The sequence below is a fragment of the Argopecten irradians genome, chromosome 2, assembly GCF_041381155.1.
Source record: "Argopecten irradians isolate NY chromosome 2, Ai_NY, whole genome shotgun sequence".
In the NCBI taxonomy this organism is placed as follows: domain Eukaryota; kingdom Metazoa; phylum Mollusca; class Bivalvia; order Pectinida; family Pectinidae; genus Argopecten; species Argopecten irradians.
Genome location: NC_091135.1, coordinates 46,197,567 through 46,216,699, shown reverse-complemented (window position 1 = coordinate 46,216,699; position 19,133 = coordinate 46,197,567). Strand labels below are relative to the sequence as shown.

Below are 19,133 nucleotides of genomic sequence, written 5' to 3'. Positions count from 1 at the left end.
GTAAAATTAGAAGCTCAAACTTTTCAATGGTGGTAATGGTGTAAAGTAAGTAACTTTTTTAACTGAAGAAAAATACAAAATCGTCTGCTCCTGTTTTTGATAGTGTAAAAATAACATTTGTCAGCGGTGGAGCATCTTTAATAGTTCGCAATTAATTAATAAAAATATTTTAGAATTAATTTTTAATCATTTTAGAATTAATAACAATTATAAATAGGTAGAATTTAAGAGTAGTATTTCATCTTTTTATTTTTATCATTTGCATAAACATTTGCCCTGTTGTTCAACAGGTTATTTGATTTATTACATGATTAGTGTATTATTTTATTTTCTAAACTTGTGATAATGTTACCTGTGAAATTGACAAATAGGTAAAGAATGAAATACTTGATACATGATTTTACAAAAAAAAATAATTATGAAGTTATTTTTACATTGCTACATTAGAAAATAATCGTATAATTGTGATGTAAAGCACATTTAATGTTTTTATATTCAGATAAATACTTTGTTTTAACGAGACGTCGTGTTTACTACACATTTAATGTTTTTATATTTAGATAAATACTTTATTCTAACGTGTCGTAGTGTTTACTAATTCTCTTTTCTCTGAAGTACATATAATTCCCTCAGAAACATGTCACATTACTCTAATCCTGCTGGTAAGGCCACACAAATTAAAAAAATAGTTCGTCGGGAATTCCCGTTCCTAAAATTTAAATTTCAGAAAAAATTTACGAACGAATTCCGGTTCTTTATATTATTTTCTCGCATTTTGGTAGCACAAACGCTTGAATCGATCGAAAAAAAAAACGAAAGAAAAACAAAAATGGCGGGGAATGTAAACATGCTTTCTTTGGTCATTTTCTACAACTGTAACTTTATAGCCGTCTGTTGTGAATGTTAAATCACGAACAGGGGACGTCCCTTGCACTGCAACAGAATGTTGTGAACATTGGTCTTACAATGTTTTGCAAGAGTTGCCGTTAGAGTCGGAGTCGTTAGTGAAAAACAATTCTACTTCCTTCGTTAATTTTAATTTTACATTATTGTTTGTCATTAAAATATAATATCAAAATTGTAGACCAGTGAAGGGTGTTTTTTATGATTTTTGATATTGTTGTAATATTGTCTCAGTAAAACAAAATCTATATGAGAAACATCAATTATCATTGAATCATATGTTGGAAAAAATATCAGAATCATTTTGAGTCCATGCATGGACTACTAGAATAATGAAGCTTAAATTGCTTGCTGCTATTTTTCTCTAACAACATCAATTTCCTATGACTTACATCAGATTTATTTAATGGTGTTAATACCAATAAAACATAAACTACCACCATATCCTAAATATTTTTCCAAATTCATACTATTTAGATGCTATATCAAAACTGGTAATATTGACAATGTAAATGTCATATGATGTGAACATACAAAATTGGCAAGAAGATTATCAATTGCCTTTAGTATTCATTTATACTGCTATTAAAAGCTAGCAAAACATTTCAAGAACATAAACCAAACAAATATCACTCAAATATAATGAATTGGGACATGTTGAACCATACATATATTAAAATATAGCATTTTACAATCCGTTCGCTCCGATTTCCCCTAAAATAAGAAATTAAAATTAAAAATAAATTCCACCCTCTCGCTCCAATTTTTTATTTCAAATTCCCGAAGAACTATTTTTCAAATTGGTGTGGCCTAAAATACTGTTAATAATAACATGCCTGGTATATGGATAAATCACATTCGCAAAATGGTAAATAAAGGTTTAATAACAAACTATTTTTAAATAAAATAAATTTCAATTTACGTTTTCTTTCAAGGATATTTCTATGTGTGATATTATGATTTCTCCGTTATTTGTTTTCAAAGGAGCGCAATTTACCCTTCGGCAAGTGGCAGTCATTTGCAGAAGGGTAAATTGCGCTCCATTGTGCTGTATAGTTATTTGTCTACTTTGTCCCGCATTACTGTTCGTGTCCTTTTATGTAATCGTGTTCGTTTTGTATGTTTTGAAAAAGGGGCAGATCGCCTCGAAAATTGGACAATTGTTTTGTTCACACGGTTGGATTTACTTCCTTGTCCCATATTTACCATTTGAAGTAATTCGTATCCAACAGACTTACGTTTGTTTGGATTCCGTGTCATCTGGAAAATCCTGTTGATATTACTTCTTTGACCCCTATATACAGTCGTATATACATGTGTTTGTTGCAGTAAAATACATATTTGTATAACGTACATACCGATAGGTGAAGGTACTTGTTACATCCGTCGAGTTCCGTCCATCTGATCTGCAAAAGAATCGAATCTTTATTTCAACCATAACTTATATATATGCTGCGGAATTATATGCATTGTCGTGCTGTAGTAAATTTTTTTTAACAGTATGATTTTTTTTTGTCATTCACACCGTAATCATCCTCTAGTTTTTTAATCTTGACATGCAATTTAGCACTTTCCTGATTAACATTAATGACGTATTTAACTCTATCTTTGCATATTCATGTATATGTATTCCTTTTTGTTTTTTCCTCATTATTTTTGCGACCACAAAATTAACGTTAGGAATAAATACAGTAAAGAATAGGAGAAAATCATTTATATCTTATTTCTTCATATTATTAATGCATCTCTGTCCTGTTTTACTAATGTCATTCTAACAATTTTGGTTATAGTCACTTGGGTTAGTGTTGGTAATACATAGAGCTGACGTCCTTCCTTGCTTGAAGAGCTTATGACGGTTTGTGTTAAATTATTTGTTAACTATTAACTACATAATTTTCTTATAATCTAAAAAAGAATTAAACACCAAAACAGATGTAAAATTAAGTATAAGTGCCTTTCCTGTGACTTAATAGCTATGTGGTGGGTTACTTTTGATAACAAACGAAATATCGACACCATATATGGGGAGGAAAATACAGTTCGATTGAGTGTAAAAGTATTAGCATTTTAAACCTTGATCAATTTTCTTTCTACTTTATACAAAGTGTTAACATCAGAACCAAGACCAAAAATACACTTGTTGTATCAAAAATAGACAAATCCCATGGTATCAGAAAGTTAAAAATGTACATAAGTCATATTAAGCAAAAGCTAGACCGCCAATCAGCGGTGCCGCAACCTCATTGGCTAACTGGGTGGGACAGATATTAATACAGGGTATGATGCATGCGCCGAAACGAGAAGACGTCTTTAGGTAACAGAACTCTGTTAATAAAATCCACAAAATATGTATGGTTGATTGACATTGATAGTGATCTCATTGTGTGTGTGGTGTCCTGTTTGTTACCGGAGTATCGGTCTCGTTGACCCTAAACTCACTTAAAACTGTTTTATAGAAAGAATGATAACCGACAGAAATGGAGATGCTTAATTTATATTCATAAGATTAGGTATTGAATTAAGTTTAACATTGTTGTATCAAAAGATATAACATAGAAACAGATTTATGTTACGACATTTAGTCTAAAAATAGAAAATGTTTCAGGTTAGCGTATTGTTTGCGACTATAATTAGCAGCATCAATTGTAACGACCGACCTGGATTTCGCCCTTGTGTCATTCAGACTGGATATTAGGAATGAAAGGGGCAGAAACTACCACTTATATAGACTTTGATATGTCTCGGCCAGGTAACAACTGAGAGACTACCTCACAGCTCAACTCAAGGCCAAAAATGAGGCGGTGTCAAGGGAAATGTTAGAAAGAAAAGATAAGATCCAAAGTTAGTGGCCATTTACGATCATTAAATAGGGACAGCAGCTTCAGCTACAATATTCTAATCTAACGTGTTACCTGAAAGGCCTCGTGTTGAATATGCATTAATAAGTTCATAAATGAGAGTGTATTTCTTTTAAAATAACTGGTTCTAGTAAAATCCTGTTTAGATATATAAGCAGATGAATGGTTGAAAATAGTGTTTATTAGCTAAAATATTACTTATTTGATACGAATATTAAGCTATTTCATCTAAATAGATAGACCACAGATCTACAAAACTTTGTTAGAAACTATAAAAACATTACTTTTACGTTAGTTTAAAAAATGTAACAAAAATTAGTCTTGGAATAACAAATGTCATTTGTGCAAATAATATATATTATATATCAGTCATTAGCCTAGCTATCTATCCTGCTCGTGTTTTTAAATATTCTTTCACCACTTTAATACTGCATCAAACACGTTTGATTGTCTTATTATGTACAATAGGATCAGAAAAAAAAATTATCGCACCTATTGGTGCGTCCTCGGCAAGACATCATTCTACCATATCTATGGCAACAAGAACAATTATGTATACAATATGTTGAGATAGAGGGAAAAATCATTGAAAATGGAAAACTGAACGAACAATTTGTTTTTAATATCCAAGTTCATTAAACGATATCCATTATTTGAACAAGAATTGGTGTTTAATCGTGTATATATGTCTAATTGATACAAAAATACATATGAAATCATTTATTTTGCTTTTGGTGCGTACACTATCAATGCTTAATTCAAATATCATTGTGCCATGGATTTTTTTCGGGATGCAATCATTTTTTATTTTATCTTGAATTGAAATAAGAAGCTCCAACTTTTCAATGGTGTTAATGGTGTAAAGTACGACACTTTTGTAACTGAAGAATAATGCTAATTCATCTGATATTTTTGATAGGGAAAAATACCATTAACATCTCTCAAAGAACTGTGTCATATTTCGCATGATTATTCTAATGCAAGCACAACAAATACACAAATGATGTATAATATATCTATAACAAGTTTTTTTTTCGCAAGTAATTAAACTTACGCAATACTATATTGTTCGTTTGATTAAATTTACGTCCTTTTAACAGCCAAAGTCATGTAAGGACGGCCTCCCATGTATGTGGTTTGTGTTTTGGGAGACTGCTCTATATTCGTATATTCGATATAGAGTGCTATATCACTGACGCATATGTCACCAATACACTAAGCAACATAACCCGCCCGGTCACATTATATTGACAACCGGCAAACCTTAATTAGTTTAACGTCCTTTTAACAGCCAGGGTCATGTAAGGGGTGGGGGCTTGTCATGATATGTCGAGACATCTTCACCATTCCGCCTCCGTGGCCCATAAACGTTTATCAGGATCAGAAACTACCACTTTTATACCTCACAGGGGCGAAAGCTCAACAGAATTCCATAAGTGAAGCGGTGTCAAGGGAGACGGTAGGACGAATAAAAGTCAGTTAGGAAGAAAAGAAAAGACGAGATCTTAAATTTAGTCGTCTGTTACGATCATGCAATGGGGCAGCAGGTACAATTGTAACGCCCTACCTGCCCGAACACTAATATATAAGTCATTGACTGTTAATAGGACGTTAATTAATCAAACAAACAAAACTTTACATCTGCGCTAAATGTCAGACCTAGAACTGTGCCTGTGATTATCAACACCACCTGTTAAGTATATCGAACTCTGTATTGAGATGCAAGAATACATAGGAGCCCTACAGGTTGAGCGTCAGAATTGTACCTGCTGCCCCTATGGCATGATCGTAAAAGGCGACTAAATTTAGGATATTATTTTTTCCCTTTTTCCTAACTGACTTTATCTTTCCTAATGCCTCCCTTGGCACCGCTCGATTTGAGCGGTTGCCCCTGTGAGGAAGGCTCTGGGTTCTGTCCCCTGGCCGAGGCACATCAACAGGGAGTAGGACGACTGGCCCGCCCGTTGTCAGTATAATGTGACCGGGTGGAGTGTGTTGCTTGGTGTCTTCGGCGGCATGCTGCAGTGATATAGCACTATAAAAAGGGTAACAGTTCCACTATACAAGAAGACACAACAAGAATATACCACAGTCTCCCAAAACACGCACCTCGCACAACATACACGCAACACACCACATACATGGGAGACCGTCCTTACATGACCATAGCTGTTAATAGGACGTTAATAAAACGAACGAACATAGGTAACGTCAGCAAAGAAACGAGATACACACTCTGAATGAAGTGATTAACGATAACAATAATATATGTTATAAACAAATGTGGTCCTTACACAATTCCCTGAGGGACGCCAGCATTAGTGTAAACTTAAACTGTTTCGGAATACCCGATTTTTCATTAACCTGTTGTTTGTCTACCTGTAATATAACGTTTCATCCAATTGAGTGTTATAATTATGCCATATGCATTCAGTATCACTGACTTTTATGTCAAACACCTTTTCACATCACAAACAAATAGAAAGGTGTGTTTCTTTTGTTCAAGGGAACAACATATGTAAACATATTTCAATTAATAGTGATTCATCATAAAACCAGATTGTTGTTTTATAAAACGAGATATTTCCAAGAAAGAAATAATAGAATACTAAAATTAGGCTCTTTCAAAAACGTTACCTTTACAAGACAGTAGTGTAATAAGTCTATAATTTGATACCGAATGTTTGTCTCTCTTTTTGAGTAGGGATAAAACAATGCCTTTTATTCCAATTTTCTGGAAAAGTATAAAAAACCATATGTATATATAAAAGAATATATCCCGATTTCAAATGATCAAAGATTCTCCAAACTTAATTTCTTTGCACATTGAAAAATAATCACTGCTAACTTCAATTAAATCAAGAAAAAGATGTTCGATAACAAAAAGTACATTTGAAAATTTGCATAGAATTTTTAAAGATTCGTAGTTTAACTGCGTATTGGGGGGGATTAATATTCACAATGTTACCATACGATTTGACAAGATATTTATATTTTACAACTGTGCGATTTTGTAGAAAGTCATTTTCCCAGTAAGAATATACCCGCTTTGACGTTTTTACAAGATCAGAATGGAAAATCGAAAATCTCGATCTTGGATTCAATCTTCTCTACTCTTCCTAGAATTGTACCTGCTGCCCCTATTGCATGATCGTAAAAGGCGACAAAATTTAGGATCTTATATTTTCTCTTCTTCATAACTGACTTTATCTTTCCTAATGCCTCCCTTGGCACCGCCTCGCTTTTGGCATTGAGTTGAGCGTTCGCCCCTGTGAGGAAGGCTCTGGGTTCTGTCCCCTGGCCGAGACACACCAAAGTCTATAAAAGTGGTAGTTTCTGCTCCCGCTTAGCGCTCAGTATACAGGGAGTGGGACGACTGGTTCGCCCGTTGTCAGTATAATGTGACCGGGTGGGGTGTGTTGCTTGGTGTCTTCGGCAGCATGCTTCAGTGATATAGCACTATAAAAAGGGCAACAGTTCCACTATACAAGAAGACACAACACGAATACACCACAGTCTCCCAAAACACGCACCTCGCACAACATACACGCAACACACCGCATACATGGGAGGCCGTCCTTACATGACCATAGCTGTTAATAGGACGTTAATTAATCAAACAAACAAACAAACTACTCTTCCTTACACTATAGGTTGTCCCCAAGGCGAGCAGCCATATCCTTGGTTAAACTCGATACATGTATATGAATCGAGTCATGGTAGACCAGCATGATCAACTGATTAATAGAGGGCCTAAGGGCTTGACAAGATGCTATCGTATAGGCGAAACCAATGGCTGTCATAGTGGCGTGTACGAGCTGATTCTGCAGACATGGCAGATTCAGAGTCAGTATTAGAAAAATATAAATATCAGGTAGTTAAGGTCACCGTCTATACAGGGCTTTGGACTTTATACGCAAATAGTTCGGAATGTCTGACATAACTGACTTTTGGCCATGAGTTGACTTTGGTCTGTCCCCGTTTGATAGTTTTTATTTACGTCCTTTTAACTGATAGGATTATTTGAAGGGACAACCTCCCTTGTATGCAATGTGTTTGTGTGAATGTTTGTATATTTGGGGAGGCTGTGGTATGTTCGTGTTGTGTCTTTGTGCAATAGTGGAAACTCTGGCCCATTTCTTAGTGCTGAAGTATACCGCCAAAAACACTGAAGAGCACACCCAATCTGGTTACAATATACTAATAACGGACAAGACCACTCGTCCCACTCCCTATAAGAGAACTTTAATCAGAAGCAAAAAACTACAACTTGCATAGGACTGGTGCGTCTTGGCTAGGGGACAGAAACCAGAGCATTCCTCACAGGGTCGAGCGCTCAACGGAGGGCCAAAGCTGAGGTGTCAGGGAGACGTTAAGGAGATGACAGTCAGTTATTAAAAGAAAACATAATTTTCAAAATATAGTCCTCGCTTTTAACGTTAATACGACGGGACTGCTGGTACAATTATTATGCCCTACATGCAGTTCGCAGCATAAAGAAAGTGTAAAGACCTGTTTGTACCACTATTACAAAGATATACAGACACTGGTTATAGAATGTTAAGCACAAACCAACCAACTAAGCATGAGACAATATCGCCAGTTTTGTCGCTTTGTTAATGATTCAATTTTGCTTGTTACGAGCATTTCTATTGGCTTAAAAATGTACTTTACCAGCCAATAAATGGCGCCGCCGTTTGTAATGTTGCTTCTGATTTGCTTAGATGACGGCGTAATGATTTTTTAAACAAAAGAGTTCAAAAATAAATTTTGAATACTGGAGAGATTATCTTTAGTAAATTGAATTATAAGGATTAATTTGAATAGATATTTAGAGTACACTCATATTTTTGTGTTATATCTCCATAACATAAAAAAATATGTTCAAGTTAATCCTTAAATAGCTTATGCCGGAGAAACAATAAAGTGAAATCTGGGAAAAAACGTAATACTTATTCAGGAGATGTAGGCATCTCAGATGCATATTCAAGTTTTTCTCAAGAATGCGTTTGTAGATGAACACATTATCCACATTTTTATAATTGATATAAGTTTAGGAAGGTTACCATAACAACTGCAGCTGCAATGTAATACAAACAAATCATACCTATTATAACAAGGAAGTAAACAATATTTGAAATTCAGCAATTTAAACACTAAATAACAGGATTGTAAATATTGACGGAACTTTGGGTCAGCAAGGGCACAAACAATACATAGTCCGTTATAAAATTTATTTCTGAAATGAACAACAGACCATTTCCGTGTTAGTTCTCACTAAATAGGGATGGCAACATTTCATGTACACGGCATTGTAATTAGTGATATTACAATCACTTTCATATTTTTCAAAATGAAATAAGCATTACAATTACATATGATTCTGATCATTTGAACTTTTCTGAGTTAGATAATGTATAAGTCCTAGTATAGCTCAATTCATTATCATTTGTCAGTGATATGTCTATACATGTATCATAAAATAGAGCTGCTTTATGAAAAAAAAACCATGTCTAATAAAACATGCATTGTGAGCAATCCTGTCTGTTCAATGCCAAAGCAGAGGGTGCACTGGCCCACGTCAATCTACATATATGTAGCATAGTGTTTCCGATTATATTGAAGGACTCCTTTACCATTTCTTTACCTCGGTTTTCAATTTTTTTTTATATCTTTGTTTATATTTGTGCTACATTAATACTTGTGCATCAGATGCTATGTTTTAGACCACTATTTGTAATTTATACATTTATGAAATAAATTAATTCATTTTTAAGTTTCGTATTTGTATTATCAATTTCTTGGACACTAAAAATGAATTGCAGTCTAATTTGATGTCTTCTTTGCAAACATATTTTTGAGCTCATTTTTTAAAACCAGATATCACATAGTAATAACAGAAGTACTATAGATTGATTCAGTCATAAATTTTGGAAATAAAATCTGACATACAATGTATGTATACGTGATACATGTATATCAATACATGTTGAATACATACACCCTAGTTTTAGGCAGTATATCAAAATGCTTACCACTGACGCGAATGTTGCGAAATATTTCAAAAATATTTTCTTATCCACTTATTTGTAATGTTTTATTTTACTTGCATGTATATCAAGCTTCGAGCATGTGGATAAAACACAATTTGATAGTACCCTTACGATCAATGTTTTTCGTTTAACGTTTTGTCCAAAAATCATTTTCTTTCCAGCATTTTATTTGAGGATAGCTTCTTTTTTCTAGTTTTATGTCATTCCTAATTTTCTTATTTTCCGCTCTCACACTTAACGTTAATATTATAAGAAGACTATATACACATATGATATATAAAGACCTTTGTTTTCAGAAATATACTGCGTTTAAGAAAGATAGTACATTTTTACAAAAATCATATTAGCTGGCGCAGTTTTGACTGTATTTGTCATTTTCATTTCAAAGTCCAAAATAATTTGGTATTAGCCCCCAATGGTATGATGCAAAAGAATGAAATACTACAAGGAATCTGAAATGATACCTATAGATAATTACAGTTGTAAAAGTAATTGATTTTTTTTCTATTACATCTACATGGATTTTAGAAAGTAATCAATTAAATTACAATGGTATGTTATTTTTTCCATCAAATACAAATTTCATATAATGTCATGAAGGTTCTGTAATTAGTTAAAAATAATTAAAATTATCCCACCCTTGAAGGATATATATCACTAATATCAATGCATTATTCTTAATTTATGTATAATTAAAGTTATAGATGCTCCATCGCCGACAGAGCATAAACGATACTCAACATTTTGAAATTAATTGGTATTTAATAGTGCATATATATGTCTAATTAACATAAAAGTAATATAAAATAATTCATTTTGTTTTTAGTGCATGCTCAATCAATACTTCATTCCATAGTGCCACGGATTTATTTCGGGATGCAATTAATTATCTTAAATATTTTATCTTTAGAATCTGAAACATTTCAATGGTGTTAATGGTGTAAAGTAAGTAATTTTTGCAACTGAAGAAAAATACTAACCCGTCTGCTCCTGTTTTTGATAGGGAAAACAATTCTATTTTTCAGCGGTGGAGCATCTTTAACAGTTACTTATTGTTGATCCAATTGTTCAAATGTAAGAAGATGTATATCAATCTGAATTTGAATTTTGAACGGATCCACCACTATACTGTTCTTATTTAGTTTATTTAAGGAATAGATTATTATTTTGCCGGGTTACGTAAAATTTACACGGGGGTTCATTATCATTATACCCTCATAACCTCAACAAAATAAAAAAAATAATATTCCTTATATTTACAGTTTTTCACGTAAATGAATATTATTTATTATCGCGGCAGCTGCATATATTTTTTATTAAAATACCTATATTTTTTTCTCTCCCGTCATCGTCAACGAATTCGATTGAACAGCCTGATTGGAATCGAGTCATTCATATGTTCCCATCAAAAGTGGGGTCATGACCCCACGTTGCTACACCATCCACTATTCCCGTAACAATAGGATAACCGAACGTATTTAGCTATTATACACTGCCAATGATAATACTAAAAAGCATAGTTATTGAGTCCATGTCAGTGCAAACTGTAAATATAAATATTTAATTATCTAAAACTAATAAACTCTAAGTGGAAAATTTTTTGCATATGTTATATATTGATAGAGTGTGCAATCAATTAAAAATGGAAGGGATGCGAGGGAGGGACGAGGTGACCACATATGAAATAGTGATATGCGAGTCCCTTAACAATACTATATATTTAATGCACTCTACAGCACAATCAAATATATTTAAAGTTGATTTGTTCATAACACTGTTTCAACATATTTACCACAAGTACTGATAAATTGTCTTTGTTATAATTGATCTTATCTGTAACAAGCATTTCCATAGGGTTGATGATGCATCACAATTTTTCTATAAGTAAAGAATCCAAATCAAATACAAGAAATATATAAATATTAGAAGATTAAAAATTATATGGATTAACCTGAAATGTATTTTTTACGATATAACAAAAATAACTGAGAGCACTCGTGTAATATGTATAGTACACTTAAGAGTCATATTTCATTGTCATGAAATATATATTAATGTTAATTCTTATTAACATTGGCGAGGTCAAACTTTTCTGCAAGCTCTTCTTTTAATGTGACTGCATTAAAACTTTTTGCATAAATACTGGTTTTGCACCATGGAATAGTAAATATTATATCATTACATAAAAGGTATGGATTTGCATTATTAAAGTGTGGTACAATCAGTTCATTCAGATAAGTTCCAAAAATAAGATCATAAAAAGTAATTTATGTTAGTTATTTTGTCTGCAGTAGGGGTTTATTAACCAAGTTCACAGTAGAGTTCATACTGTAAGGTTCTCTTACGCAGTATTGTATAATACAGACAGTTTTTATGCGTACTGATTCTGAGTTCCACTACACAAGAAAAACAGCACGAATATGTCACAGCCTCCTAAAACACACACACATCGCACTTCACATACGCTGCACACCGCATACACATAAGTCTGTCCTTGAATTACCCTGTTAATAGGACATCAATGATTCAAGAGTTGCTTCCTCTATTGTACAGTTATCAAAATGATATCACATAGTCTAAAAGTAATCGAATATAAGAAATATACGGAATAATTATCATTTTAGGCTTATTATATATTTTATTCATTTTAGTAAATTGAGACGTGTCATCATAAATATAATCAATATAACACATATAATTAATGTGTTGATCCCATCTACCATATGCATAAAACCATACCTTATGTAATGTTACAATTTCATTTTGAAATAAAATATCTGGACAAGTTATATCCCTCTTACGATTAAAATTGAAATATAAGTTTTGTTTGGATAAAAATGAATGTCTCATTTTTGGACCACTTAACCTGTTTGCTATGTCACTGAACAAACTGTTAGCAGTATCTAATGGAGTGTTGTTTATCACTTTAAAGAAAAATGTTTTATCTGCTTATAACCTTTTACATTAGTTATACATTCATTTATATTATTAAAGAAAATTAGAAATAGAAAAGGACAGATTTTTTCATTTCAGAATGTTTTATTGTCAGATAGCAACAAGCAACATGCCTATACACGCCCTATTCTTACATATTAACTGTACATACAAATCAATATATATATAGGGATTGGATTGCGCTTTTATGTTAACCATGCTTGTATGGAGCAATTCATCTAAGACTATATTCTATAGAGCACGTTAGCGTCCCATATTGAATATATTCTTAGAGGAATTGCTCCATACAAGCATGGTTAACATAAAAGCGAAATCCAATCCCTATATTTACACTCATACGACTTTTTTATTTATATTTTATGCTATAAAATCGTCTTTTGAATTTGACGTAATTATTCAATAAAAGTCGGTCAAAAGTGGGAGGAGCTTACTCAATTGAACAGTGAAAGATGACTCTTCACGTAAGGTAGAATTATTCATCCGCGACGACAATAAAGTTCAATATTTCATTGTAAAATAAACATGAAAAACAAAGTAAATTTCAGAGAAAATTTTATTTCATCAGATTAAAACTTAAAATATATATCAAATTTTGCTAAAAGTTAATATATAGCGTAATAACATAAAGAATTTGTACTCGACCACATGTGTGAACTCGGTGACCGTTTTTGTGCAGCGAGGCGAAGCTGACGCACGCTTACACCACAGGGCCATGTATAATTTCTATATGAAAAAATAGCCAGAAACATATAAAATAACACTATATTTCTAACTATTTTTTCATAAAAAACTATACATGGCCATGTGCTTACACTCTGGAGTTTGTCGAAGTTGTCAAAACATCCATCTACAGACGGAACATTTTCACTTGTGTTCGATGGGTACAATGTATTTGTGGTGACGCGTAACTGTCAATACATGGATTACTAGCGGTGCATGTTTTATAATACACATGATTAAATTCTCGAATAACAAACACAAAGGGATATGTTTATAAATGACCTCTGTCATAGGGTCTCACGCGCGCCCGTCAACCCCAAAGACGCGATCGTAGGCTAGGATATAATTGTACAAATTATACAATTGTTAATTCAACAAAATGTTGATATCATATATAAATATAAAACATACATGTAATGTTCACATTTTCCCAAAATTCTATGAAAAACGATAATATACACGTAATGTTGTGTCAAAATGAAAACAAAGCCATGTGTTTCTTTAAAAAAAGTAGCCCCTTTACGTTGCATAGAACATTTTCATACGCAAGTTCAAAGTTCAATGTTACCATGCAGTTATGGTAAACAAAATCGGCTAGTACTTGCGCATAATGAACAAGCCTAGCAAGTGTAAATACATATATATATATACATATTTAATAATCTGAATTGCTATTTTATCTGATGATGACGATATCCTGAAACATTAAGCTAGATATTGATAAACATCATATACAAAAAGTCTCCTAGTTTATATCATTACAAATAGAAAAAAAAATATGATTTTACAAGATATTCAACGAAATCTATTCAACAAAATTCAACGAAATCTATTGGTATCCCTGAAAAAGCACTGAACTGTATCCAGTATAATTATATCGGGTCTTTCAGAGCCATGTATAAATTTTTGTGTGGTCAGTGGGATATCATTGTCAATTTCCTAGTTAGAATTAAAAAAAAGCTGTCTTGGGTTGACGTATAAAGGACAGTATAGAAAAAAGTGTTCACAATCTTGGTTTCGAAATTAACACAGGCAGGCTGGACTGTCACTGAGATGAGAATTAAAGAGATCTGTATTAAGATTACTAGCAAAATTTCTCAACTGACATAATAGAATATTTGACATTCGGTCACAATTATATTTGAAAATATCGGAGCATTGAGCACTATTATCAATGGTATATGTATTTACTGTAAAAATTTTGATGGATTAAACAGATGATATTGTAGGAAATGGAAAGGACGGTTCGTTCCGCACTATCATAATAGACGGGAAGAAGTTGTTTTTATATAGCTGGGTTATAGCAGCAGTAAAATTAAATAAGTTGTTATATCAAAAATTGTAATTATCACTTATATTTAAAGAGAGTTTCCAATGTGTTTATAACGGACGTTTTTTGCATGGGGCTTATTTTTATAATATACTTATCTAGGACCAAACCAAAAGTATATTCAAGCTTTAAAAATAATGTTCCTGGAGAATATCCCACAATCAAAAAATGTATTAAAATTAAAGTCCTACTATTTTATTTTCCTCTTATTTTATAACATCATATACCAATGAAGTATTTTCACACATATTTGTTTCAGGAAAAAACATTCTTATTATTACTAATTAAGTTACTGATAATTTTAATCCTTCTACTATAGCAGATGAAGATGATTTATAGACAAGATTTATAAATTTTGTCTGTAGCAACTTTCCCTATTAAAGACGAAACATCGTAAAAATGTGATCAGTGCAGCATCAATGGGATGTTTTATCAATTCTATTATATTAACACTTCGGTTTCATTTCAACAACAGCAAGCTGTATGGAGCTAAATTTTCATATATTTGATATATATATTACTCATGGCGATTCGGCCTACGATAGAATCTCAAACGAAAACTTGTGTAGAAATTGATATTTTCTTCAAGAAATAACAAATAAGAAATAATGAAAAATACAACAAATACGGCTTAAAGATGCTCCACCGCCAACATAGAATAAACGACACTCATCATTCAAACAATAATTGGTGTTAAATCATGTATATATGTCTAATCAACACAAAAATAATATTAAATAATTTGATTTGCTTTTGGTGCATGCGCAATCAGTACTTCATTGAATAAATGACATAGTGGCACTGATTTTTTTTGGGACGGAATAGATTATTTTATATTCTTATCTCGAAGTAGAATTAGAAGCTCAAATTTTTCAATGATGGAAATGGTGAAAAGTATCAGTAACTTTTGTAACTGAAGGAAAATACTTATTTGTCTGCACTTGTTTACCTTTTGTCAGCGGTAGGCATCTTTAAGCTTATAATAAGCATGGTCTAGTTAAAAGTGGTGCAAGAACAATGTTGTGGTCTACGAGTTGTAAAAAGTTGTATTATTGTATAGGAATCCAACAGTAGCATTATCACACAGTTTTTATGTTTGCGTAATTGATTTGTAGTCGCAGACTTCTTACTTGCGAAAAAAAAATAAAAATCGGAATATCTGTGATAACAAAATCTCATTTCAAATATTGGTAGATATGATGAGGATATTCTACATTTTATGGCACTTAAGTAGAATATCACAGTTCTTCTTATCCATATATGGTTCTTTTTAATAATATTCTATTAAATACCATTTTACCACGCATGAATATGGCCCTAACTGTTAAAAACCTACTACCTTTCTTCAATACTGGTACACTGGAATTCTTATCCTTTTTATAGCGCTATATCACTAAAGCATGCCGGCGAAGACACCAATCAACATACATGTACCTCAGCCTGTCACATTATACGGCCAACCAGTCGTCCCAATCCCGTTATGCTGAGCGCTAAGCAGAAGCAGAAACTACCACCTTTATAGACTGTGGTGTGTCTCGGCCTGAGGACAGAACCCAGAACCTACCTCACCTTTGGTGGTATTTGTACATATGAAATTCGATATAATTAAGGACGTTAATAATGCCGAGTTGGTTGGCATAATATGCTTACTGTTCGAGGGTACATTTGTACTCAAATAATACCATGTATAGAGGGATACGCTAAAGATATTATGTGGATATCACGGATATTAATTGAAGTCTATGGGGTGATATTAGTTTTATAGGATTTTGCTGACGCTGGTCTTGTCTATATAATACGTGTTTTCTCTCCACAGAAGTCAACCTTCAACGTATATGCTGTCATGCTTTCAACTATCAGGTGAGATTAGTTATTGAATGCATGTTAGAACAACAATATGTTCACGCTAATGGTGTTGTAAATGTGATATCATAGGGATATGATATATAATGTGGATGTCAGAATGTCATATGGTTCGTTTGTTTTGTTTCCCACTAAAGTACTTGCTAGAAAGTGGAAGTATCATTGTCCTTTCAACAGACCCATACACGATTTTCTTTTTCACGTTTGCATATAAAAATGAAAGATATTTCGAAATACAAGTCAATTATGCAATACATGATACTAAAAAACAACCGTTTGATAACAAATTATAAGTATAGAAGTAACACCGAAAACTGTGAAAAAGTCAATACTATAACACTGGGTATAGTTTAACTATTCAGCAGCTCCAGGTAAACCCGTACGACCTATTTAAACCTTAAGACCTATGATTCATTGCATTAGGTCACTCCAGAACAAAAAATCATGATTTGCACGTGTTTTCTGAAAGATCCATGCATAGGTACTATATGGTACTCGCACTAAAACATTTACTCAGTTTTGTTATCACTGTTCAACATGTAGGACCACAAATATGTAGCTCTTTATGCAGATTTTAACACAGTAGTGATGATTTTTTAGATACAAATTTGAAGTGAATTAGGCAAAAATCTTTTCCCATGCAACAAAGGCCTTAGAGAGAGCTAATCCAAATTTAGAAGAAGAAAAACTAAATATTCCCGGATTATTTTGGATCATAATACTACCAGTAGATACACAAAAAAGTGAAATCATGTGACAAAAGAGTGTGTTTATGAAAGTATTCCTTGGGAATTATTACCTTCATGAAAAGTGTTGGGATGTGTTTGGATAACGAAATATGGTAAAATCATGTCTTAAAGATGCTCCACCGCTGACAAATGGTACTTTTTCATTATCAAAAATAGGATAAGACGATTTAGTATTTTTCTTCACTTACAAAAGTTACTTACTTTACACCATTACCACCATTGAAAAGTTTAAGCTTCTAATTTTATTTCAAGTTAAAAATATGAAAAATAATTAATTGCATCCCGAAAAAATTCTGTGTTCTTAAATAGAATGAAGTAATTATTGCGCATGCACTAAAGACGAAATATAATATTCTATATTATTTTTTTGTGTTAAAGCGAATAGTCGGGCAAGTGACTGTAAAATCGGTAAAAATGGTATTAATATATCCGGTATAATTTCTTATGAAATTAGAAAAATAAAACTTTCCGTCAAAATCGCTGTACATGCGAAGAAAATAATATTATCTATGGGAATCCTAAAAGTCCTCCCGACCGGCTATGAGTGCAGGTCAATCTGAACGCATGCGCAACATCCACCAGTCTCCGTAGTAAACAAAACATGGCTACCGTAGTTTTGAACCAAAAGGTTTCCGCCAAAACAACCTACTGACTCACCTAAAATGCGAAAGGAAAGGCAATGGAGCAGCGACAATCCCAACAACTGACTCGGTAAACATTACGGACGCATGGAGAGTGTTAATACAACTTGTTATAGTGAAGAGAACAGTTCAAACGAGCACGCGGCTCCGGACCGCTACTGTACGTACCTAGGCTACTACCCGGTACTCCCTGCTCAGCTGATAGTGAGTGAGTCTTCGTATTTTGATCATTATGTAAATAGTCCCTAGCAGTATTTTTTCATAAATGAGTGGTCACATATGGTCACATGTTTCATACCTGCTCCCCAATCGCGTAAAACGTAACCCTGGGGTAAATATCGGTTCTTTCGTGGGGTCTCTTTAGGGGTAATGAATGCCCTGTATATTTATAAAATGTACCGTTGTAATGCATGTACAGTTAGAATGTAACCGCTAGTGCATTATCAAGCTAAGATTTGTTTCAATTAATCTATAATATTATGCTACCGGTCAATTCATACAGTTCTGATGTATATATTTTTATAGATTTTTAATTTGTAAATTTTTGTTCTGTACATGTTCTGGTAGTGTTATACACATACATTGTATATAGGATTTACATTGTAGGTTAATTGGTAAAATTGTATTGTATATGTTCTGATATACACATATACATATGTACATGTAGGTTTTAGCTTGTTCTTTAGATATATTTGGAGGACACATACAGTATTATTTCTGGTCATAATAATAAATAGTGTTTGTATATTTATTACAACTGTACCTGGTTCATGTGTATATGACAAACTTTACAGAGTTGAAATGTACTGCAGCCATGTATCATTAATAATTATTTTGAATTTTTGTTGGAACTATAGATAATGAATTTTGTATCTTTTTTTGATTCTATCAAATGCATCAGTGACACATTCACAACTTATAAAATGTTTTCTCTAAAATAAAAAAAAACTGTAGAATGAACCTACATTTATTCATTTATATATATTTGAAATTGATCATTTCAATTTTTGTCATATTCAACAGATATAAAAAATTGTTGGTTCTTTTTTTCAGGCACTATG

The 19,133-nt window shown here is 32.7% G+C and overlaps 1 protein-coding gene across 4 annotated transcripts in view; it reads left to right on the top strand.

Moving 5' to 3' along the window:
- The window catches only part of LOC138315682 (probable cytochrome P450 49a1), a 42,594-nt gene that overhangs the window by 2,343 nt on the left and 21,118 nt on the right, over positions 1 to 19,133 (top strand). For 2 of the 4 annotated variants that reach the window (XM_069256885.1, XM_069256884.1), the window contains exon 2: positions 16,636 to 16,679. In XM_069256885.1, the coding sequence (XP_069112986.1) occupies positions 16,663 to 16,679 (17 nt within the window). In that variant the 5' untranslated portion in view covers positions 16,636 to 16,662. Of the gene's footprint in view, positions 1 to 2,687; positions 2,759 to 16,635; positions 16,680 to 19,133 lie in introns of those variants that run through there. The other 2 variants (XM_069256882.1, XM_069256883.1) reach the window with 2 other exon arrangements.